Source organism: Eriocheir sinensis, chromosome 64 (assembly GCF_024679095.1).
Source record: "Eriocheir sinensis breed Jianghai 21 chromosome 64, ASM2467909v1, whole genome shotgun sequence".
NCBI classification, from domain to species: Eukaryota; Metazoa; Arthropoda; class Malacostraca; order Decapoda; family Varunidae; genus Eriocheir; species Eriocheir sinensis.
In genome coordinates this window covers 322,501-347,500 of record NC_066572.1, presented here as the reverse complement: position 1 = coordinate 347,500, position 25,000 = coordinate 322,501, and the positions used below count along the sequence as shown (strand labels likewise).

General features: G+C 44.3%; 2 protein-coding genes and 1 long non-coding RNA gene across 52 annotated transcripts in view; 1 reads left to right on the top strand and 2 right to left on the bottom strand.

The window, feature by feature from the left end:
- The window catches only part of LOC126987096 (nascent polypeptide-associated complex subunit alpha, muscle-specific form-like), a 61,117-nt gene extending 56,032 nt beyond the window's left edge, over positions 1 to 5,085 (top strand). For both annotated transcript variants that reach the window (XM_050843818.1, XM_050843817.1), the window contains exon 4: positions 4,638 to 5,085. In XM_050843818.1, the coding sequence (XP_050699775.1) occupies positions 4,638 to 5,064 (427 nt within the window). In that variant the 3' untranslated portion in view covers positions 5,065 to 5,085. The remainder of the gene's footprint in view (positions 1 to 4,637) is intronic.
- Positions 5,086 to 5,939: 854 nt separating this feature from the next.
- On the bottom strand, positions 5,940 to 12,606 carry LOC126987099 (uncharacterized). 7 transcript variants are annotated; one of them, XR_007740209.1, is made up of 4 exons: positions 12,094 to 12,606; positions 11,268 to 11,990; positions 10,751 to 10,853; positions 5,940 to 10,441 (listed from the first exon to the last, which is right to left on the bottom strand). It is a non-coding gene; the product is annotated as an uncharacterized LOC126987099 (long non-coding RNA). The 7 variants fall into 7 exon arrangements; XR_007740210.1 differs by lacking the exon at positions 5,940 to 10,441 and adding an exon at positions 10,959 to 11,061 and having other exon boundaries at positions 10,554 to 10,853; positions 11,371 to 11,990; XR_007740207.1 differs by lacking the exon at positions 10,751 to 10,853 and having other exon boundaries at positions 5,940 to 10,544.
- A 760-nt stretch (positions 12,607 to 13,366) lies between these two features.
- LOC126987095 (growth hormone-regulated TBC protein 1-A-like) lies at positions 13,367 to 24,909 on the bottom strand. Of its 43 annotated transcripts, none has more exons than XR_007740187.1 (10): positions 24,803 to 24,909; positions 23,226 to 23,427; positions 22,555 to 22,797; positions 21,895 to 22,055; positions 21,229 to 21,337; positions 20,807 to 20,992; positions 16,158 to 20,538; positions 13,855 to 15,781; positions 13,665 to 13,737; positions 13,367 to 13,571 (listed from the first exon to the last, which is right to left on the bottom strand). XR_007740187.1 is itself a non-coding variant. In XM_050843816.1 (7 exons), exons 1-7 carry the CDS (start codon positions 24,877 to 24,879, stop codon positions 20,434 to 20,436), a joined length of 1,083 nt encoding a protein of 360 aa, XP_050699773.1. In that variant the 5' UTR covers positions 24,880 to 24,909; the 3' UTR covers positions 15,896 to 20,433. The 43 variants fall into 43 exon arrangements, 1 of the variants encoding a protein (XP_050699773.1); XR_007740186.1 differs by having other exon boundaries at positions 13,367 to 13,522; XR_007740190.1 differs by lacking the exon at positions 13,665 to 13,737 and adding an exon at positions 13,572 to 13,664 and having other exon boundaries at positions 13,367 to 13,522.
- Positions 24,910 to 25,000: the final 91 nt, after the last annotated feature.

The window sequence follows — 25,000 nt, the reverse complement described above, 5'->3', positions numbered from 1 at the left end:
TTATTTTCTCCTCTCTCTCTCTCTCTCTCTCTCTCTCTCTCTCTCTCTCTCTCTCTCTCTCTCTCTCTCTCTCTCTCTCTCACTCTCTCTCTCTCTCCTACCCCCCCACCGGCGCACGCACCCCCTCCCTCTCTCCCCCTCTCCCTCCCTCTCTCTCTCTCTCCCTCTCTCTCTCAGTCGTTCAGAAGAGGCTGGCAGAGAGGGAGGGAGGCCTTAGCTCTCTCTCTCTCTCTCTCCCTCAGGATTAGAGAGAGAAAAGTGAGAGAGAGATTAAAGAAAGACAAGACTCGTGTGTGTGTGAAAGTGAGATAGTGAGAAAGAAAGATCGAGAAATTAGAGAAAATATATATTGTGATTATTTTTGTTATTATTATTATTATTGTTGTTGTTGAGAGAGAGAGAGAGAGAGAGAGAGAGAGAGAGAGAGAGAGAGAGAGAGAGAGAGAGAGAGATGACCTATTGTCTTTGCCTCATTAGAAATAATTAGTATGATGTCATTGGTCCTCCTCCTCCTCCTCCTCCTCCTCCTCCTCCTCCTCCTCCTTTCCTATTGTCCTTTGTGTTTGTGTCTTCCTCCTCCTCCTCCTCCTCCTCCTCTACCTCTTCCTCCTCCTCATTATCTTACGAAAAACAACAACAACAACAATAATAATAATAATAATAATAATAATAATAATAATAATAATAATAATTCTACACACAGGATTTATATCATTAAGCAAAACAATAACAAGCTATGCAATCATAAGGTCAAAATTAAGTTAGTGTGACCTCGTGTGACCTTACTCAGTGACCTCGCCCCATACCCCTATCTTAGCCAACCCTCCTTACTCGTGAGATAGAGAAAGAAAGAAAGAAAGATAGTTGGGGGAGGGAAGTGCTTAAGAAGAGACCTTGACCTTATTTGACCTTTCTGTGACCAAGTGGAAGAACCAGAAGAAGAAGAGGAGGAAGAGGAAGAAATCAACATAGGAATTAACTATTGATGGTGATTAGCGAATGACTGGACGAAGGATAACAGAAGGAAGATTAGAATAGAGAAACATTGATAACACTTTTTGACATGTAAGATAAATGTGATAATTTGAAAAAGTATATATATTAACCGCTTCCGGATAACACGGTGAACCCTATGCATACCTTCATACATAGACAGTTAATTAAGACCAAGAAGAATAGAGAAACAGGTGAATAGTTGACCAATGAGTGATCGATAGAAGAGAAATAGAGAAACTGATTTAAAAGGGGAACTATAGAAATTGACTTGAAAAATAAGAAAAGATCGCGAATTAGAAATGATAAATAGGAATAGAGAATTGAGATTGAAATAGACAACTAGAAGAAGAAGAGGAGGAGGAGGAAGAAGAAGAAGAGGAAGAGGAAGAAGGAGAAGAGGAAGAAGAAAGGAGAAGGAGGAGGAGGAGAAGAAGGAAGAAGAAGAAAAAGAGGAAGAAAAGAGGAAGAGGAAGAAGAAAAGGAGGAAGAGGAGAAAGAAGAAGAGGAGGAGGAGGAGGAGGAGGAAGAAGGAGAGGAAGAGGTCATTGTGTGTCTTTCAATCTGCCTTATAAGGAAACACAAACAAACACACGAACAAACAAACACACAATCAAAACAAGCCTTACGCAACAAAATCAACAACAACAACAACAACAACAACAATGAGATAAAGAGAAAGAAAAAAAAGCATAAAAAAACGTATCTGGAGTGACCTTGACCTTTGACCTTGTGTATGTGACCTTTTGTGGCCGTACAGAGGTCAAACATAGCTGTGATCTGACCCAGTGTGGCCTTAAATAGGAAAGATTAAGACATGACCAAGCTTGACCTCCAGTGACCTTATTCGTGAGAGGTCATAAGTGGGATATTCAAGACTGACCTTATTTAAAGAGGTCATGACAGGGATGTGACCTCGATATTTGTAAGGTCAGAAAACAGTTTGATCTCAATTTCAGAAGGTCATTAGGGAGAGTGACCTTATATATAGAAGTAATTAATTAAGTTGACCTTATTTTCAAGAGGTCATAAGTCAGTGTGACCTCAAGATCCAGTACTGAAGAAGCATTCTAAGAGTGTGACCTTCACCTAATTTGACCTTTCTGTGACCAAGTGGAAATTCGCCTGAAAAAAATGAGTGACCTTTTCCGAGTGACCCATTGAAGATTCGTCCTGCGTGTGACCTTTCAAAAGCGTTGTAGGAGTGTGACATTTGACCTTGATTGACCTTTCTGTGACCAAGTGGAATAGGACCTTAAAAAAAATCCTAAATATATGACCTTCCATGAGTTTGACGTTTTGAAAAAGGTCCTAAGGGTGTGACCTCTTGCAAGCGAATTAAGAGGGTGACCTTGACCTAACCTGACCTCGTTTGACCTCAAGGAACTACCCTAAATATGTAACCTCTGTAAAAATATAGATTGTGACCCCTGATTCTGACCTCGAAGAATCACTCTGGGTTTGACCTCTTGCAAGCGTATTACGAGTGTGACCTCGACCTAACGTGACCTTGTTTGACCTCAAGGAAATACCCAAAATATGTGACCTCTGAAAAAATAAAAGAATGCGACCCTTGATTCTGACGTCTTGAAGAATCTCGCTCTGGGTTTGACCTCTCGCAAGCATTCCTAGAGTGTGACCTTGACCTCGCGTGACCCCGGGACAATGATTAGGTCAGCCACGCCAACGCCGAGCCACGGGGGACTCCTGTACTATGTCGTGCCCGCGGGGGAGCGAGGGTGAGACGGGGGGAACGGGGGAAGAGAGAGAGAGAGAGAGAGAGAGAGAGAGAGAGAGAGAGAGAGAGAGAGAGAGAGAGGGTGGGGTAGGGGGGGAAGAGAGAGAGGTATGAGAGAGAGAGAGAGAGAGAGAGAGAGAGAGAGAGAGAGAGAGAGAGAAAGTAAAATTGGGTGTGGTTTTGAGAGAGAGAGAGAGAGAGAGAGAGAGAGAGAGAGAGAGAGAGATAGAGACAGAGAGAGAGAATGGAGGAGTGAGTTAGCATAATCAGAGAGAGAGAGAGAGCGAGAGAGAGAGAGAGCGAGAGAGGTGGCACTTTCCTCTACAAGTATATATATGACTTTCCTCCTCCTCCCCCTCCTCCTCCTCCTCCTCCTCCTCCTCCTCCTCCCCCTCCTCCTCCCCCTCCTCCTCCTCCTCCTCCTCCTCCTCCTCCTCCTCCTCCTCCTCCTCCTCCTCCTCCTCCTCCCCCTCCTCCTCCTCTTCCCCCTCCTCCTCCTCCTCCTCCTCTTCCCCACCCTCCTCTTCCTCTTCCCCTCCTCCTCCTCCTCCTCCCCTCCTCTTCCTTCTCTTCCCCTCCTCTTCCTTCTCTTCCCCTCCTCCTCCTTCTCCTCTTCCCCTCCTCCTCCTCCTCCTCCTCCCCTCCTCTTCCTTCTCTTCCCCTCCCTCCTCCTCCTCCTCCTCCGCCTCCTCCCTCTTCCTCCTCCCTCCTCTCTCTCCCTTTCCTCCATTCTTTCCACACACACACACACACACACACACACACACACACACACACACACACACACACACACACACACACACATATATACATACATTCTCTCTCTCTCTCTCTCTCTCTCTCTCTCTCTCTCTCTCTCTCTCTCTCTCTCTCTCTCTCTCTCTCTCTTCCTGTTTGTCTTTGTTCCTTGAGAGAGAGAGAGAGAGAGAGAGAGAGAGAGAGAGAGAGAGAGAGAGAGAGAGAGAGAGAGAATTTCTCTCTCTCTCTCTTCTCTCCTCTTCCTTCTCTCTCTCTCTCTCTCTCTCTCTCTAATGCATAATACCATTGAAGTGTACTCATGCTTCTCCTCCTCCTCCTCCTCCTCTCCTCTTCTCCTCCTCCTCCTCCTCCTCCTCCTCCTCCTCCTCCTCCTCCTCTTCTCTTCCCCTTGAAAGTCACCTTCTATTCATCCCTCTTGATCGTCTTCCTCCTCCTCCTCTTCCTCTTCCTCCTTCTCTTCCTCCTCTTCTTCCTCTTCCTCCTCCTCTTCTCTCTCTCTCTCTCTCTCTCTCTCTCTCTCTCTCTCTCTCTCTCTCTCTCTCTCTCAGGTAGATTTTATCCACTAATCAATTTACCTGTGAAAGAAAATGGAGGTATTAAGAGAGAGAGAGAGAGAGAGAGAGAGAGAGAGAGAGAGAGAGAGAGAGAGAGAGAGTTTGAAGGTCGTCTGGTTCATATTAAAGAGAGGGTGCCATAGGAATGCTCTCTCTCTCTCTCTCTCTCTCTCTCTCTCTCTCTCTCTCTTGCTTGTTCGCTTTGCATGGCTTAAAATTGCATGTGTGTGTGTGTGTGTGTGTGTGTGTGTGTGTGTGTGTGTGTGTGTGTGTGTGAGAGAGAGAGAGAGAGAGAGAGAGAGAGAGAGAGAGAGAGAGAGAGAGAGAGAGAGAGATTTAATAATAGACGCAGTTGTAATTAAATTGCATGGATTGGATGAGAGAGAGAGAGAGAGAGAGAGAGAGAGAGAGAGAGAGAGAGAGAGAGAGAGAGAGAGAGAGAGAGAGAGCTCATACTTTGCATAGATTAAAAAAAAAACAGGAAAAAAAAGAGACAGAGAGAGAGAGAGAGAGAGAGAGAGAGAGAGAGAGAGAGACCCTTAAGCAGAGTTAGAGGTAAGGAGAGTCCCCCCTTAAACCCCTTCCTTCCCCAGCACGGAGAGTGGGCGCGACAACCCCTTCCGACCTGATGGGGACATTAGCCGAGAAGCGGACCAGATCGTGGAGGCCATCAAATCGGGGCGGCCCCTCCTCGCCCCGCCAGCCTCCCCCGACGCCCCGGACGCCCCATCGCCCCAGGGAACCCCAGTAACGGAGCCCCTTCTGACCCCGACGGAGGCTTCATCACCGCAAGAGGCCCCAGTCAAACCCCAGGGACAGGGGCGAACGGGGCAGGGTCGGGGGGCGAATTTGGGGTCCCCGGGGAAGGCTGGGGCGAATGGTTCTGCCCCGGGGGATAGCGCCTCCACCCCCGGCCCCGTGGAGGTGAAGCACGTTACGGTATCCCCAACGGAGGCTACAGATGTGGAGCGGGTTGTCATTAAGAAAAAGAATAAGTGTGGCTGCTGTGTGATCCAGTGAGGGTGTGTGTGTGTGTGTGTGTGTGTGTGTTTCAGAGAGAGAGAGAGAGTGTGTGTGTGTGTGTGTGTGTGTGTGTGTGTGTGTGTGTGTGTGTGTGTGTGTTTGAGAGGGAGAGAGTGTGTGTGTATGTGTGTGTGTGTTTGTGTTTGAGAGAGAGTGTGTGTGTGTGTTTGAGAGAGAGAGAGAGAGAGAGTGTGTGTGTGTGTGTGTGGGGGTGTGAGAGAGAGGGAAAGAGAGTGTGTGTTTGTGTATGTGTGTTTGAGAGAGAGACTGTACGTTTGTTTGTGTGTGTGTGTGTGTTTGAGAGAGAGAGAATTTGTTTTAAAATAGAGAGAAAGAGAGATAGATAGAGAGAGAGAGAGAGAGAGAGTGTGTGTGTGTGTGTGTGTGTGTGTGTGTGTGTGTGTGTGTGTGTGTAACTCGTTGGTTCCTAATGCTGTACTATTTTGTATGAATACGTTCATGTGTGCGCGTGTGTGTGTGTGTGTGCGTCAAAAGTACATATATGGTGCTGTGTGCGTATGTGTGTGTGTGTGCGTCCATTCATGTACGTATGGGACTGTATGTGTGTGAGAGAGAGAGAGACAGAGAAAACTTATGTACGTGTGTGTGTGTGTGTGTGCGTATTTTAAAATCAATTCAAATATCATGTATACATTTGCTACAGTGAGGTGGTGCTCTGTATGTGCGCGTATGTATGTATGTGCATATGTGTGCGTGTGTATGTGTGTGCGTATGTGTGTGTGCGTATAGAAGCAGAGGCAGAGAAAGAAAGGAGGAAAAAAAAAATAATTGAAAAAAGAGATAGAAAAAAATTATATTGGTTGTGAAGAAGAAGAAGAGGAGGAAGAAGAGGAAGAGGAAGAGGAAGAAGAGTGTGTGTGTGTGTGTGTGTGTGTGTGTGTGTGTGTGTGTGTGTGTGTGTGGGAAAAGAAAGAAAAAAAAAAACCAGTGAAAAAATTGTGTTCGTGTCGGAAAAAGAGAGAAAGAAAGAGAGAAAAAGAGAGAAAATTAGAGATAGTGGAAGAAAATGCAAAGTCCATATTTTAGTAATGAGAGAAAATGAGAGAAAACGAGAGAAAATGATCGGAAAAAACAGACATTAAGAAACACTATATATTTAAAAGCACTTGTAAAGATATATTATAACTCTAAGGGAATGAGAGCGAGCGAGCGAGCGAGCGAGTGTGTGTGTGTGTGTGCGTGTGTGACCTAAGATTACTATAATATCATTGCCTTTATAAGATGTCCTGTACGCTAAGATAACATGGAATAGCTAAAAAACTTGAAATTTATTGACCTGAAACTGTGTGTGGTTTTAGAGAGAAAGGGTCGGGTTATGAGAGAGAGAGATTGGGGTGGGATACGGGACGGGAGGAAGGTGTGCAAATAGGTCCTGGGGTGTGGGTCATTGTGTGCTATCAGTCTGGTGTCCCGTGACGTGTGTGTTGTGTGGTTAACCCAGTGTTGGAAGCATCTGGGACCATGTTTCTTAATGGTCCCTCCAAGCGAGAAAAATGAGAAAAAATCACCCCTCACACAAACCATTTCATAATACATATCAAAGCATTTGTGGTCAGTTTATGTATCATCTATTTTTGGGGTTTATATCATGGCACAAATTTGGCCCGTCGCTGCTACACGGTAAAGCCACAAATTTGGCCCGTCGCTGCTACACGGTGAAGCCACAAATTTGGCCCGTCGCTGCTACACGGTAAAGCCACAAATTTGGCCCGTCGCTGCTACACGGTAAAGCCACAAATTTGGCCCGTCGCTGCTACACGGTACAGCCACAAATTTGGCCCGTCGCTGCTACACGGTAAAGCCACAAATTTGGCCCATCACTGCTACACGGTAAAGCCACAAATTTGGCCCATCACTGCTACACGGTTAATAAATATAATCAGCAAGCTTGTAAATTAACAGAACAGTTTATGACACTACTAAGAATTCTTAACTCAAAATCATCTATAATTGACTGTTTTTGTTATTTTTGGTGATGTTACTGAGACTGGCGACTGTGTCCTGTATGGCTGGCATTCATTATACAGGTAACTCTGGATTCAGGCGAGTCTTGTGTCCTTGAAGAGGTCGCGTACATCAAAACCAATGTAAATCCAACAAGAGGCAGGTTTGTATTGCCTACTGTATCACTCGGACTCCTCTCCCTCTCGTGGTTCCTCCCCTGGCTGCCCTTCCCCTCGTGGTAGCACAGCAGCGAGGGTGTTGTTGTTGTTGTTGTTGAGCAGCGTGGGTACTGTATTGTTGTTCAAGTGGCGCGCGGGAAGATCTGAGCTCAGCTGTGTGGCCGTGTGAGTCCAGTTGCGTGAGACATCTGGTGGACACTAAATAAAATATCGCGTATAAGTGAAAAAAAACGTGTAAATTAAACATTTCTTTGGATTTCGGACCACGCGGTATTTCAAAAACGCGTAAACCAAACACGTGTAAATCGAGTTACCTGTATACAGATTCACAAACACCGCCGGACACCAGACTCGCAACACACCAGGATGACCAACACAGACCCATGGCAACACTACAATTGAACACAGACCCATGGCAACACTACAATTGAACACAGACCCATGGCAACACATTACAATTGAACACAGACCATGGCAACACACTACAATTGAACACAGACCCATGGCAACACATTACAATTGAACACAGACCATGGCAACACACTACAATTGAACACAGACCCATGGCAACACATTACAATTGAACACAGACCATGGCAACACACTACAATTGAACACAGACCCATGGCAACACATTACAATTGAACACAGACCATGGCAACACACTACAATTGAACACAGACCATGGCAACACACTACAATTGAACACAGACCCATGGCAACACATTACAATTGAACACAGACCATGGCAACACATTACAATTGAACACAGACCATGGCAACACATTACAATTGAACACAGACCATGGCAACACACTACAATTGAACACAGACCCATGGCAACACATTACAATTGAACACAGACCATGGCAACACATTACAATTGAACACAGACCCATGGCAACGCACTACAATTGAACACAGACCATGGCAACACATTACAATTGAACACAGACCCATGGCAACACACTACAATTGAACACAGACCCATGGCAACACACTACAATTGAACACAGACCCATGGCAACACACTACAATTGAACACAGACCCATGGCAACACACTACAATTGAACACAGACCCATGGCAACACACTACAATTGAACACAGACCCATGGCAACACACTACAATTGAACACAGACCCATGGCAACACACTACAATTGAACACAGACCATGGCAACACATTACAATTGAACACAGACCCATGGCAACACATTACAATTGAACACAGACCCATGGCAACACATTACAATTGAACACAGACCCATGGCAACACATTACAATTGAACACAGACCCATGGCAACACATTACAATTGAACACAGACCCATGGCAACACATTACAATTGAACACAGACCCATGGCAACACACTACAATTGAACACAGACCCATGGCAACACACTACAATTGAACACAGACCCATGGCAACACACGACAATTGAACACAGACCCATGGCAACACACTACAATTGAACACAGACCCATGGCAACACACTACAATTGAACACAGACCCATGGCAACACACTACAAATGAACACAGACCCATGGCAACACATTACAAATGAACACAGACCCATGGCAACACACTACAATTGAACACAGACCCATGGCAACACATTACAATTGAACACAGACCATGGCAACACTACAAATGACTAATACCAGAATATAAGTCATTCGTTATTATTTGGCAACATTGATCATTTAAATTCATTAGGTTGTTTTAATTAGTAGTATCAGATAGGATTCATTTATATAGAAGCAGGATTTTGTCTTATGGAAAGGAGCTAGAACATATTTGAACATAGGAATGAACATTAGTTATCCAAGTTCACAAAATAATGACACAATTTCTGGCATTATAAACTGGAGGGGAGAGAGAGAGAGAGAGAGAGAGAGAGAGAGAGAGAGAGAGAGAGAGAGAGAGAGAGAGAGAGAGAGAGAGAGATAATAAAAAAGAGAAATATCAACAGGTGAAGCGTTGTGACTTGCCTTCTATTCTTCTCTATTCTTTTCCTTTCCTCTAAATAATAAAGAAAAAAAGGAATCTACATTTGGAGTATCATCGTCATTGTGATCAGGAGCCTCAGCCCAGCCAGCACCCAGCACACACAGCTGTCCACACCTTGCAGCTGTGTACAGGGGGAAGGACAGCTGTAGACACTCAAGGAAGGCAAGGAAGGCTGTAGGACACTCAAGGAAGGGAAGGACAGCTGTAGACACTCAAGGAAGGCAAGGACAGCTGTAGGACACTCAAGGAAGGGTAGGAAAGCTGTAGGACACTCAAGGAAGGCAAGGACAGCTGTAGACACACAAGGAAGGCAAGGAAAGCTGTAGGACTCTCAAGGAAGGCAAGGAAAGCTGTAGGACACTCAAGGAAGGGTAGGAAAGCTGTAGGACACTCAAGGAAGGCAAGGAAAGCTGTAGGACACTCAAGGAAGGCAAGGAAAGCTGTAGACACTCAAGGAAGGGAAGGACAGCTGTAGGACACTCAAGGAAGGCAAGGACAGCTGTAGACACTCAAGGAAGGCAAGGACAGCTGTAGGACACTCAAGGAAGGCAAGGACAGCTGTAGGACACTCAAGGAAGGCAAGGACAGCTGTAGACACTCAAGGAAGGCAAGGAAAGGTGCCCCAGCCAAGCCCTACAGAGGTCATCAAGTTCTGTTTTGGTTCATTTGTCCAAAGGAAGTGATTTGATACCATTGTTATGCAAGGACTGTGCTGTGAGGGGCTTAGAGAGAGAGAGAGAGAGAGAGAGAGAGAGAGAGAGAGAGAGAGAGAGAGAGAGAGAGAGATATGTGGCATGAAGCTAAACAGTATCAAGTGTAAGATCATGATACTGGAACAAGAACGTATTGAAACAGAAGGCCAGGAAATAGACAACATCCATCATTGTGTTTCCCTGGGCAGCGTGGTGGCGCGCACAACAGAGGACGTCAAGAGGCGGCCAGCACCAGCCTCGGCAGCCTTTGGTAGACCGAGGCCAGGAGTGCTGACCAGGAGCGACACAAACACAAGATTAAAAACAAACCTGTATGGCTCACTTATCCTGACAATTGCAATAAACACTTCGGAAACACGGACATTAAAAGCCATAGACACACAAGGAATACAGGCACTTGAAATGAGGTGCTTAAGAATCTATCTATCTATCTATCCCCCTATGGCTTTGATAGTCTTTCTTGATGGGTCCTGATAAGTGTGACCCTTCCTCTGTACCATGAGCCTAAAGGAACATATTTGACAAGGCTTTCATGGGAGTTGTGAGCATTTCCAGGAGTAGTTTCATGACCCTGGTGGTAGTGTGACCCTTCCTCTGTACCATGAGCCTAAAGGAACATATTTGACAAGGCTTTCATGGGAGTTGTGAGCATTTCCAGGAGTAGTTTCATGACCCTGGTGGTAGTGTGACCCTTCCTCTGTACCATGAGCCTAAAGGAACACATTTGACAAGGCTTTCGTAGGAGTTGTGAGCATTTCCAGGGGTAGTTTCATGACCCTGGTGGTAGTGTGACCCTTCCTCTGTACCATGAACCTAAAGGAACATATTTGACAAGGCTTTCATGGGAGTTGTGAGCATTTCCAGGGGTAGTTTCATGACCCTGGTGGTAGTGTGACCCTTCCTCTGTACCATGAACCTAAAGAAACACACATATGACAAGGCTTTCGTAGGAGTTGTGGGCGTTTCCAGGGGTAGTTTCATGACCCTGGTGGTAGTGTGACCCTTCCTCTGTACCATGAACCTAAAGGAACACATTTGACAAGGCTTTCGTAGGAGTTGTGAGCATTTCCAGGGGTAGTTTCATGACCCTGGTGGTAGTGTGACCCTTCCTCTGTACCATGAACCTAAAAACACACATTTGACAAGGCTTTCGTAGGAGTTGTGGGCATTTCCAGGGGTAGTTTCATGACCCTGGTGGTAGTGTGACCCTTCCTCTGTACCATGAACCTAAAGGAACATATTTGACAAGGCTTTCATGGGAGTTGTGGGCATTTCCAAGGGTAGTTTCATGACCCTGGTGGTAGTGTGACCCTTCCTCTGTACCATGAACCTAAAGGAACATATTTGGCAAGGCTTTCATGGGAGTTGTGGGCATTTCCAGGGGTAGTTTCATGACCCTGGTGGTAGTGTGACCCTTCCTCTGTACCATGAACCTAAAGGAACATATTTGACAAGGCTTTCATGGGAGTTGTGGGCATTTCCAGGGGTAGTTTCATGACCCTGGTGGTAGTGTGACCCTTCCTCTGTACCATGAACCTAAAGGAACATATTTGACAAGGCTTTCATGGGAGTTGTGGGCATTTCCAGGGGTAGTTTTATGACCCTGGTGGTAGTGTGACCCTTCCTCTGTACCATGAACCTAAAGGAACATATTTGACAAGGCTTTCATGGGAGTTGTGGGCATTTCCAGGGGTAGTTTTATGACCCTGGTGGTAGTGTGACCCTTCCTCTGTACCATGAACCTAAAAGAACATATTTGACAAGGCTTTCATGGGAGTTGTGGGCATTTCCAGGGGTAGTTTCATGACCCTGGTGGTAGTGTGACCCTTCCTCTGTACCATGAACCTAAAAGAACATATTTGACAAGGCTTTCATGGGAGTTGTGGGCATTTCCAGGGGTAGTTTCATGACCCTGGTGGTAGTGTGACCCTTCCTCTGTACCATGAACCTAAAGAAACACACATATGACAAGGCTTTCGTAGGAGTTGTGGGCATTTCCAGGGGTAGTTTCATGACCCTGGTGGTAGTGTGACCCTTCCTCTGTACCATGAGCCTAAAGGAACATATTTGACAAGGCTTTCATGGGAGTTGTGGGCATATCCAGGAGTAGTTTCATGACCCTGGTGGTAGTGTGACCCTTCCTCTGTACCATGAACCTAAAGAAACACACATATGACAAGGCTTTCGTAGGAGTTGTGGGCATTTCCAGGGGTAGTTTCATGACCCTGGTGGTAGTGTGACCCTTCCTCTGTACCATGAACCTAAAGAAACACTCATTAGAAGCAGACTGACCCTCTCTTGACCTTTAGAAACAGCTGATATGAGAAGCAAGAGTCTATAATACCAACCAAGAACAGCCTCATCACTGAAAGCCTGCCGAGTGATCTTGTCAACTCAAACGTTCCCTGACAAGAACCTGGAAATTTGACAGCAAGGAAATTACCCATTGTAGGAATTTGACAAGGAAAAGAAAGAAAAGAAAGAGAAAATAAGGAAAAAAATCAAGCAGTATCTCAAAAATGTGTTCTTAGATTTATCAAAAAAATAAATATATGCAAATTTATTATAAGGAAAAAATGAAGGATGATTTAAATGTGTGTGTGTGTGTGTGTGTGTGTGTGTGTGTGTGTGTGTGTGTGTGTGTGTGTGTGTGTGTGTGTGTGTGTGTGTACCCTACCTGTTATTCTTCTCTCTCTCTCTCTCTCTCTCTCTCTCTCTCTCTATCTCTCTCTGCCTTTTTTTGTATTTATATGTGTGTGTGTGTGTGTGTGTGTGTGTGTGTGTGTGTGTGTGTGTGTGTGTGTACCCTACCTGTTATTCTTCTCTCTCTCTCTCTCTCTCTCTCTCTCTCTCTCTCTCTCTCTCTCTCTCTTGTTTTGTATTAAGAATAAGTGTGTGTGTGTGTGTGTGTGTGTGTGTGTGTGTGTGTGTGTACATAGTCGCTTTGTAGTTTCATGTGTACATTCTCAACACATACGCACACGTCATCATGTATACATAAAAAAACGTACATGTTAGAGTTAGCAAATTATTATTATTATTATTATTATTATTATTATTATTATTGTCAGTGTAATTTTAAGCTTCTTCCATTGAGATTAAAAATAAATAAATTAATAAAAAATACTTAGAAATTTAATATATCCTTCCTTGTAATAATAATAATAATAATAATAATAATAATAATAATAATAATAATCTTACTACTACTACTACTACTACTACTACTACTACTACTACTATTTGTACTTAAATATTCTTGAGAAATTACAAATAAATCAAATATATATTAGTTTATTTAACAGAGAGAGAGAGAGAGAGAGAGAGAGAGAGAGAGAGAACAGGACAGTAACACCATCAGTAGTAATAGTAGTAGTAGTAGTAGTAGTAGTAGTCTTATATATATACCCAGGTTAATTATACAACAGGTAATCATTTATAGTGTAATTAACAGGTACAATTATACACCTTGGTACACTCATCACAACTCAGGAATGTATACAGCACTAGGTATGTATGTATGTATGTATGTGTGTATGTATGTATGTGTGTATGTATGTATGTATGTAGACTGTTGGAACTGACCTCAAGGGAATGGCCGAGGAAGGGAGAGCTTGTGAGTGTTGGAACTGACCTCAAGGGAATGGCCAAGGAAGGGAGAGCTTGTGTTATAGGAAGGGAGAGCTTGTGTTATAGGAAGGGAGAGCTTGTGAGTGTTGGAACTGACCTCAAGGGAATGGCCAAGGAAGGGAGAGCTTGTGTTATAGGAAGGGAGAGCTTGTGATGGTGTTGGAACTGACCTCAAGGGAATGGCCAAGGAAGGGAGAGCTTGTGTTATAGGAAGGGAGAGCTTGTGTTATAGGAAGGGAGAGCTTGTGTTATAGGAAGGGAGAGCTTGTGATTGTGTTGGAACTGACCTCAAGGGAATGGCCGAGGAAGGGAGAGCTTGTGTTATAGGAAGGGAGAGCTTGTGATTGTGTTGGAACTGACCTCAAGGGAATGGCCGAGGAAGGGAGAGCTTGTGTTATAGGAAGGGAGAGCTTGTGATATAGGAAGGGAGAGCTTGTGATTGTGTTGGAACTGACCTCAAGGGAATGGCCAAGGAAGGGAGAGCTTGTGTTATAGGAAGGGAGAGCTTGTGATATAGGAAGGGAGAGCTTGTGTTATAGGAAGGGAGAGCTTGTGTTATAGGAAGGGAGAGCTGGAAAATAGGAACTAATCTCTTTAACCCTTTCACTGCTAAACGCTCGCTGTGACCTCCACCCGCACTCAAATCTCCCACGTGTGAGTGCGTTCCAACACTAATTCTCACAACGCAGGATTGCCAATTGAGTGTGTTCACTAAACTTGGTGGAAAATCACGTCAACCCAGCATGGCAAATCTACGGACAAGCAACTGGTAGATGTTCTTGCTCAATATCGCGACATTTTTCCATAGCTTCACCGAGCACATGACGGATTCTTTGACCAAATACTTGTACATTTTTCAGCCGTCAATGCCGCCTTGCCAGCACCCCATCATCAAGAGATCTACAGTAGTTTCCTTACGGCTGACCATCGCGCACGTAGAAATGTACATCTTCACAGGGAATACCCCCTGAACGTGCCTGTATGTTCGCAGGAGAAGCTTACAATACCGAATCGTATAGATCTTGACCTCCTCTTTCCAATGGTGGTTTTGTTTTGTAGCTGTGATGAATGGTTTGTGAGATACAGTGGTTAAGAGAGATCCCCTTCCCTCGCTGGGGTTCCCGAGCGCGCCTGAGGGGATAGTCTCCTTGCGAGCGCCTAGCAGTGAAAGGGTTAAAGAAACATATGGGATTGAGTCTATAAGTACAGCGATTTAAGATAGAAAATAGACGTTTAAACTCTCATAAGTGTGTATAAGTGTGTGTGCTTGTGTGTAAGTTTGTGACAGAATCTTTAAGTATAAGTGACTTGATTTCCATAAGTACAGCGATTTAAGATAGAAAAGAATGGACATTTAAACTCTCGTAAGTGTGTATAAGTGTGTGTGCTTGTGTGTAAGTCTGTGACAGAATCTTTAAGTATAAGTGACTTGATTTCCATAAGTACAGCAATTCAAGATAAAAAAGAATAGATGTTTAAGCTCTCATAAGTGTATGTGTGTGTGTGTAAGTTTGTGACAGAATCTTTAAGTATAAGTGACTTGATTTCCATAAGTACAGCAATTCAAGATAAAAAAGAATAGATGTTTAAGCTCTCATAAGTGTGTGTGGGTGTGTGTAAGTTTGTGACAGAATCTTTAAGTATAAGTGACTCGATTTCCATAAGTACGACGATTGAACAGACATCGGAAGATCTATAAAAGAATAAAACTTCGCCAGCAAACATCATATAATCCATTTCTTTTCCTATTTCTTAACTTTCCTTCCCTTCTACTGCAATTATCTTCACTTTCTTCCACTTCTAAGATAGCGGAAGGGATAGACGGCAAATCCTTCAACGCCTAATGTCGGACCATCTATATTTTCCTGTGTTTTTTCTCTCGTTTTTCTTTATTACGAACGGAAAAGTCGCCCCTCGTGGTCTCGTCTCCTGTGTTTATTGAGTTTATTTTGATGTATTTTATTTGCGACTTATTTGGATTTATAGCGAGAGAAATACAGCTGGGAAAACCTCGACGCCTGACCCTCAATACCATCCATATTTTATTTTATTTGCGACTTATTTGGATTTATAGCGAGAGAAATACAGCTGGGAAAACCTCGACGCCTGACCCTCGATGCCATCCATATTTTATTTTATTTGCATGAACTTGGAGATAATGGGTTGGTCCAAGGTCTGGCTTTCATGGTGGACATCACAGAGGACTTGAATCACCTGAACCCCATGCCATCAGCATATTTTAACCGCGTTTTATTTGCGACTTATTTGTGAAACTTTATGAGAGAAATAAGTTGGGAAAACCTCGCCTGACCCTCCATGCCATCCATATTTTATTTTATTTGCGACTTATTTGGATTTATAGCGAGAGAAATACAGCTGGGAAAACCTCGACGCCTGACCCTCGATACCATCCATATTTTATTTTATTTGTGACTTATTTGGATTTATAGCGAGAGAAATACAGCTGGGAAAGCCTCGACGCCTGACCCTCGATACCATCCATATTTCATTTTATTTGCATGAACTTGGAGATAATGGGTTGGTCCAAGGTCTGGCTTTCATGGTGGACATCACAGAGGACTTGAATCACCTGAACCCAAAGATACAAGGGCGCAGCAAGTTGGAGACCGCGTTCGATGATTGCATCCGTGCCTTGCGGGTGAAACTTTAACTTGGGGCAATACGTTGGACCTTTAACTTGGGGCAATATGTTGGACCTTTAACTTGGGGCAATACGTTGGACCTTTAACTTGGGGCAATACTTCGGAGACCGCGTTTGATGATTGAGCGGCTATTTTGCAGAGATACATTCGCCTCACAGCACACTGGAACTTCATGGTGATATTGACACCCAAAAAATCCTGCCTGAAAAGTTCTGAATCAAGCAATGCGTTCCATGAAGGATGAACATCTTTGTCATATTGTTCAATTTAGAGGTAAATTTGAAGTGTTTATTTTGGCTTCCTACCTTTGACCTGCGCATTGTACCTTAATATCAAATTCGGCCCGCCTTAGCGAATGAGTTTGACACCCCAGCTCGAGGGATATTTGAACAGTAATAATAATAATAATAATAATAATAATGATAATTTGAATATGATGAGACCAGACAGATTTTAACTTACAATAAGATATGCAATGATCACACACACACACACACACACACACACACACGTACTAACACAGCTACAATCTCTGGAACTTTTTTTTTTTTATCACATGAAAACTTTGCATGTACAGATGGTAGGCAGTGCTTGCTTGGTCAACACACACACACACACACACACACACACACACACACACACACACACCTACTTAATCTTCAATAAATACAAACTCTAAATCACCGGACAGTCATTTAAATCACCATAAAAATTAACCTAAAGAAAAAAAACCACCAATTAACGTCACAGTTTCCCACATTCATCGCTAAAACCAATCAAATCACGGGGGCCATACGCTGGGGGGTGCGTTGCTTCACCCACCCTAAACCGGCGAGTCTCCATACAGGCCCACTTCCCAAACTGAGCACCTCCCGGCAGGATCTAACACCTTGCTCAAACCATGAACTCCGTGGGGGTACCCTTGGCACACTCTACTCAGGGTCATCGCACAGCGGCCCCCAATGAGCAGGGTCAGCCTAGGGTATGGTGCCATGTGCCCGTATAGCTGGAGGTGGCGTTGACGGACTATGCCGGACTATGCTGGTATTACATGTGGAGTCAGTCTCGTGGAGTAGTTGCTGGTTTGACACAAGGTCCCTCCAGCGATGTCCCCTCCAGCGATGTCCCCTCCAGCGATGTCCCCTCCAGCGATGTCCCCTCCAGCGATGTCCCATGATTCTGCATTGAGACCTATTACCAAAGACATCAATCCACCGCTCAAAGTCCCTGTTTAGTGTCCTTGGGCTGTATCCTTAAACATTTTGACTCCCAAGCCTTTGTATAAGTTGCGCACATGAGCTTGACGGCGCGTACATGGGCCTCATTATGCGTACACGAAAAAAAAATCCTCACGTGAATGCGAGTTTCAATTATGCGCACATGAGCTTGACGGCGCGTACACGGACCTCATTATGCGTACATGAAAAAAAAATTACATGTACGCGTTATAGTTTTGCGTACACAAGCTTTACGGTGTGTACATGAGAAAATTCCTCACATGTACGCGATTTTCAGATATGCGTACACAAGCTTCACTGCGCGTACATGAGAAAATTACTCACATGTACGCGATTTTCAGATATGCGTACACAAGCTTCACTGTGCGTACATGAGAAAATTACTCACATGTACGCGATTTTCAGATTTTGATATATATTATGAAATGGTTTGTGTGAGGGGTGATTTTTTCTCATTTTTCTCGCTTGGAGGGACCATTAAGAAACATGGTCCCCGCTGGTACCACCGGGCTAACCTCTAATAAATACAAACATCACATGCCCACAAATTTAAACATCACTTAAAATCACAAACGTTACCATATACAATAGAATCCTTAATCTCTAATAAATACAAACATCACTTAAAACCACCACAAAAGTTACCATACACAATAGAATCCTTATACAAATCACAGCTTCCCACAGTTAACAAATAAGATCATTCTAACGTAAGCTTAAAAAATATCATCGTAGCGTAAACCTGCTATGCTCGGTCACCCTAGAATTAAAATCACTGTTGACGAAATACAATACAGGTCTGGAAATCACTGGTAAACCAAGTCTTAAGAATCAGGAGTCACCCGCCATCACAGCTGTTTATAACTTGTGTCTTAACCTCACACACACACACACACACACACACACACACACACACACACACACACACACACATAGTCACGTATTTCAATGATCATCAAACACACACACACACACACACACACGCACATAGTCACATATTTCAAAGCTCATTAAAACCCGACATTGTAATTTCCCACAAGAACTGAAATGATGCAACTCTCGTAACCACAAAACACACACACACACACATACACACACACACTCTTATACACACACACTCTAATACACACACACACTCATAGTTTAATCTCTGGCAAAGCAAAGTCTTAAGAAATAAAAGTTGCCAGTCACTGCCTCCCTCAATAACAGTGAAATTAACTTGCTTGCTTAATTATATACAAAAAAATTTATATAACCTAAAATTTCAATTCTCAGCCACACGTCAACAAGGAGAATCATGCGTACACAGCTTGCAATATGCGCACATGAGCTTGACGGCGCGTACACGGACCTCATTATGCGTACATGAAAAAAAACTTACATGTACATTTTATATATTACCTAAAATTTCAATTCTCGGCCACACGTCAACAAGGAGAATCATGCGTACACAGCTTGCAATATGCGCACATGAGCTTGACGGCGCGTACACGGACCTCATTATGCGTACATGAAAAAAATCTTACATGCACATTTTTTATATTAGCTAAAATTTCAATTCTCGGCCACACGTCAACAAGGAGAATCATGCGTACACAGCTTGCAATATGCGCACATGAGCTTGACGGCGCGTACACAGACCTTATTATGCGTACACGAAAAAAAAAATCCTCACATGTACACGAGTTTCAATTATGCGTACATGAGCTTGACGGCGCGTACACGGACCTCATTATGCGTACATGAAAAAAAACTTACATGCACGCGTTATAGTTTTGCGTACACAAGCTTTACTGTGCGTACACGAGAAAATTCCTCACATGTACGCGATTTTCAGATATGCGTACACAAGCTTCACGGTGCGTACATGAGAAAATTCATCACATGTACGCGATTTTCAGTTATGCGTACACAAGCTTTACTGCGCGTACACAGACTGCATTATGCGTACATGAAAAAAATCCTTACATGTGCGCGAGTTTCAATATGCGTACACAAGTTTCACGGCGCGTACACGGACTCCATTATGCGTACACGGATATCCTTATACGTACACAAGTTTCAATTATGCGTACACAAGCTTTGGAATGCGTACATGAGCTGAAGTATCCCCACAGACGTACATGGACTTAAAAACGCACATAACCAGTAGATTACGCGCACACAAATACTGCATCTACACACACACAGATGCACGCACATATGTAAATCTATGTGTACGTTGGAATACGCACACATGTAGACCTTTATAGCTGGCTTAAGGGAGGGATGTGTACCTTAAGATCACCTGAGAATTGACGCGCACACACAAACACACACACACACACACACAAAATAATAATAATAATAATAATAAATAAATAAAATAAAGACTAGATTACTAAGGATTTTCAACAACCATTTTTATTATTATTATTATTATTATTATTATTATTATTATTATTATTATTATTATTATTATATGTAGGTCAGGCAGTGAAATCATGTGTGTGTGTGTGTGTGTGTGTGTGTGTGTGTGTGTGTGTGTTCCTTCCTCCTCTTCCTCTTCCTCCTCTTCCTCTAACTCCTCCTCCTCCTCCTCTTCTAACTCTTCTTCCTCTAACTCCTCCTCCTCCTCCTCTTTATTCTATCAGGTGTCTATTCTCTCTCTCTAATTCCTCTCTCTCTCTCGCTCTACTTCTCTTAAGCATTCTAATCTCTCTCTCTCCCTCTAAAGTTGCTAAGTTCTCATAAAGTCTTCAATATCTCACTATGGAATTCGACTAAGTTCTCTCTCTCTCTCTCTCTCTCTCTCTCTCTCTCTCTCTCTCTCTCTCTCTCATCTCTTTCCTAACCCTCCTTTCTTCTTTTCTTCTTCTTCTTCTCTCATTTCCTCATCAAATTTAATCCATATTTTGCTTATTAAAAGATTATTAATATTCTCTCTCTCTCTCTCTCTCTCTCTCTCTCTCTCTCTCTCTCTCTCTCATTTCTTCCTTGCGTTCCTCTCTGCCACCACTTGGTCCATGCACTCTTGACGTAGCTTAGCCAGGCGGGTGCGGGGGAAGGACCCGGAGATCTTGAAGGCAGTCTGGGGGAGGAAGGGCAGGGTCAGTATTAGAGTCTGTTCGCCCATGTCTGGGGTGGGCAAAATTGTGTGGGTGTGTGAGGAAGGAGGAAGAGGTTACATACAAGTTATATTAAAATTGGACATGGTAAATGATATTGTATTTAGTGAAACTTATCAAGACTCACAGCCAACAAAGCCTAACCTAATCTAACCAAGGCATGCTCGTAAAATAACCCACCGACCTCAAACTGTAAAATCCCACTACCAGACCTTCCCCCGACACACCCACCTCCATAAACGTGTGACAATCGACAGCATTAGCGTCCTGGGTCACCGCCTTGAAGCACTCCACGATGTCCACGAACTCCTGGCTGGCGAGGATTTTGGCTTCGTTGTTGAGCACTAAAGCGATCGCCACCCTCATCAAAACCTTGTTGCCCTCATAGAACAGACAGTCCCAGATCCTTAGTACCGTCTGAGGAGGAGGAGGAGGAGGAGGGGTTAGGAAGATGAGGAGGAGGAGGAGGAGGGGTTAGGAAGATGAGGAGGAGGAGGAGGAAGAGAGAGAAGGATATGAAGGAAAGGAATTAGAATAAGGAGGAGGAGGAGGAGAAGGAGAAGACAGGGATTAGGAAGAAGCAGAGAGAGAGAGAGAGGGGGGGGGGAGAAACACACACACACACACACACACACACACACACACACACACACCTCAATGGGCAGCACCTCCGCGTACAAACAGACGAACCACTTGGTCACGAGCAGTTCCCAGGTCAGGTTATAGTGTACAATGTGCCGCCAGACCAAGGGGGCGCGCTCTCTGCAAGGGTATACATAATTAGAAACTGGGCATGTATAGATTGTTTTGGGGTATACATAAGTGCGACTAGGGTATGTATATGTTGTTTTGGGGTATATATATTCAGGACTAGGGTATGTATATGTTTTGGGGTATACATAATTGGGAATAGGGTATGTATAGATTGTTTTGGGGTATACATAATTGGGACTAGGGTATGTATATGTTGTTTTGGGGTAGTAGTAGTAGTAGTAGTAGTAGTAGTAGTAGAGGTCAAGTTAAAATATTGTTAGTTGATTAGACTGTTTACACACACACACACACACACACACACACACACACACATTATTTTTCTCTCTCTCTCTCTCTCCTTCAAATTCAACTTTCTCTCCCTCCCTCTCTCTCCCTGACCTGATCTCTCTCTCTCTCTCTCTCTCTCTCTCTCTCTCTCTCTCTCTCACACACACACACACATATCCCTCCCTCACACACATACACAAACACACCAATCCCACCCACCCCTCCCTCTCTCCCTCCCTCCCTCACCCCACACCCCTTTCACCCCTCACCCCACTTACTTAACAAGCGCCTCAATCACCCTAGCATCTGTCTGCACCCCTTCCATGCCGGGGGTGTAGTAATCGGGGAGAATGTGGTCGGTGAGGGTCGCAAGTAACCAGAACGCAGACTCCTCTTCTTGGGTCACCAGGAGAAGGAGCCCGGCGATGTAGTTCAGCCCCTGGTAGTAGTAGTAGTAGTAGTAGTAGTAGTAGTAGTAGTAGTAGTAGTAGTGGTAGTGGTGGTGGTGGTAGTAGTGGTAGTTTTTGGGGTATGCATAATTAGGGACTTTTAGGGTATGGGTATGTATATTGGTTTTTGGGTATTGGTATTAGTGGTGGTAGTAGTAGTAGTAGTAGTAGTAGTAGTAGTAGTAGTAGTAGTAGTAGTAGTAGTAGTAGTAGTAGTAGTAGAATCTTGAACCAGTTATTAAGGAGAGAAAAAATCAATCTCTCACACACACACACACACACACACAAGTAAACCTAACCAAACCTGACCTCCAAACCAACTCCTAACCTAACAGCCTACTAACACACACACACACACACACACACAAGTAAACCTAACCTAACTTAACCTAACCTGACCTTCGAAACCTAACCTAACCTGACCTACATAAACACACACACACACACACACACACTCCCCCCCTGCCCCCCCGCCCCCCCCGCACCCACCTGGCAGTACCCTATACCAGGATTATGGCGGCAGAATGCGCTCAGGACATTTCCGAGGCTGACAATCTTCCCCTCTTTCCCCGCCCCGTCCCGGAAGTATATGTTGTCGGGAAAGGTTCGGGGCAGGTCTACCCTAATGGATTCCTGCTGCTCCTCGGACAACGGTGGACCGGAGACGAGGGATCGGTAGTATCCGGGGCGGTTTGCGAGCCTTGACCCCGCCCCGCTGACCTCAAGCCACATCTATGGGGGTAGGAGGGAGAGGGAGGGTTAGGTTAAGTTAGGGTAGGGTGAGAAAGAGAAGGAGGAGGAGGAGTGAAGGGAGAGAGGGAGGAAGAGGAGGACGGACGAGGAGGAAGAGAGAGAGAGAGAGAGAGAGAGAGAGAGAGAGAGAGAGAGAGAGAGAGAGAGAGAGAGAAGGAAGAAAGAAAGAAAGGAAGGAAGGAAAGGAGGAAAGAATTGAAAGGAAGGAAATATTGAAAGAAACACACACACACACACACACACACACACACAACTAGGTAAATACACACACACACACACACACACACACACACACACACACACACACACACACACACACACACACACACACACACACACACACACAACTATTTAAATACACACACACACACACACACACACACACACACACACACACACACACACACCTTGCCCCTGTGCTTCATGGGTATGCCTTTCCGGACATATCGTTTGACCTTAATGCTCCGCCCCACAGTCTCCCTCGCCCCCAGTAGATGCGCCCACTTCCGCGCCCGCCTGGACAGCACAGAGAGGTACCGGGACATGAACTCCTCGTAGGTGTCGTAGTCGAAGTCTGGCGGCCGCTGGAACCCATACTCGTCAATGTCGCTGGAAGAGGAAGGTCAGGTTAGGTCAGGTTAGGTTAGGTTTGGTTTGGTGAGGTTAGGTTAGGTTAAGTGGTGATCTCTCTCTCTCTCTCTCTCTCTCTCTCTCTCTGATTTTTGTGACACCCATACTTGTCAATGTCGCTGGAAGAGGAAGGTCAGGTCAGGTTAGGTTAGATTAGGTTTGGTTAGGTTAGGTTAAGTGGTGATCTCTCTCTCTCTCTCTCTCTCTCTCTCATTCTTGTGACACCCATACTCGTCAATGTCGCTGGAAGAGGAAGGTCAGGTCAGGTCAGGTAAGGTTAGATTAGGTTTGGTTTGGTGAGGTTAGGTTAGGTTAAGTGGTGATCTCTCTCTTTCTCTCTCTCTCTCTCTCTCTCTCTCTCTCTCTCTGATTTTTGTGACACCCATACTTGTCAATGTCGCTGGAAGAGGAAGGTCAGGTCAGGTAAGGTTAGGTTTGGTGAGATTTGGAAGGTCAGGTTAGGTTAGGTTTGGTTTTGTGATGTTTGGAAGGTTAGGTTAGGTTAGGTTAGGAAGGTCAGGTTAGGTTAGGTTAGGAAGGTCAGGTTAGGTTAGGTTAGGTTAGGAAGGTCAGGTTAGGTTAGGAAGGTCAGGTCAGGTTAGGTTAGGAAGGTCAGGTCAGGTTAGGTTAGGTTAGGAAGGTCAGGTTAGGTTAGGAAGGTCAGGTTAGGTTAGGAAGGTCAGGTCAGGTCTGGTTAGGTTAGGAAGGTCAGGTCAGGTTAGGTTAGGTTAGGAAGGTCAGGTTAGGTTAGGAAGGTTAGGTCAGGTTAAGTTTAGTAGTAGTAGTAGTAGTAGTAGTAGTAGTAGTAGTAGTAGTAGAAGTAGTAGCAACACACACATACACACATACGTACACGGGATATTGAAAACGCACACGGATAAAACATAAACGTACATGGAATACAAAGACCCCAAAAATACGTACATGATAGAAAGAAAATTACGCACACAGTTAAGTTTGGTAAATATTCAACCGTAGATAAAAGTTAACCTAATCCAATATTGTACTTCTTTAAAAAATACCCCAAAATAAAATATATCAATCATATTTAGCAAAGAAATTCGATAAAAAAATAATTACCTAGCCCTGAGCCATTAAATATTTCCGTATAGACATAATTAAGCACCCAAACAATTATAATCCTTCCTTAAACAACCAAAAAATCTTAAATATCAACCTAAATTTCAAAAACAAAGTAATTAAGGAAAAAAATATTCAATGTGACCCCGTTGAAAACACGGACACGCCCACCAACACCTAATTTCCAGGTGATTTCCAGGTGTGTGGCGCGTAATGAAGGGCGTCAGGTGTGGCATGGGCGGCACACACCTGGCCACACCTGTCCCAGCCATACCTGAGCCGCGAGTTTGAGGTGCGGGCTGAAGTAGAGTGCGTGGTCACCGCCTCCCCCGCGACGCGCCTGTCACCCATCGTTTGTTGTGGCTGCTGCAGGGACCCCGCGTGTACACCCGCCTCGCTTGTCTTGGACTGATTCATTGATTGATTGATTGATAGTTTATTGTTGCATTTATATTGATCTTATTATCATTTT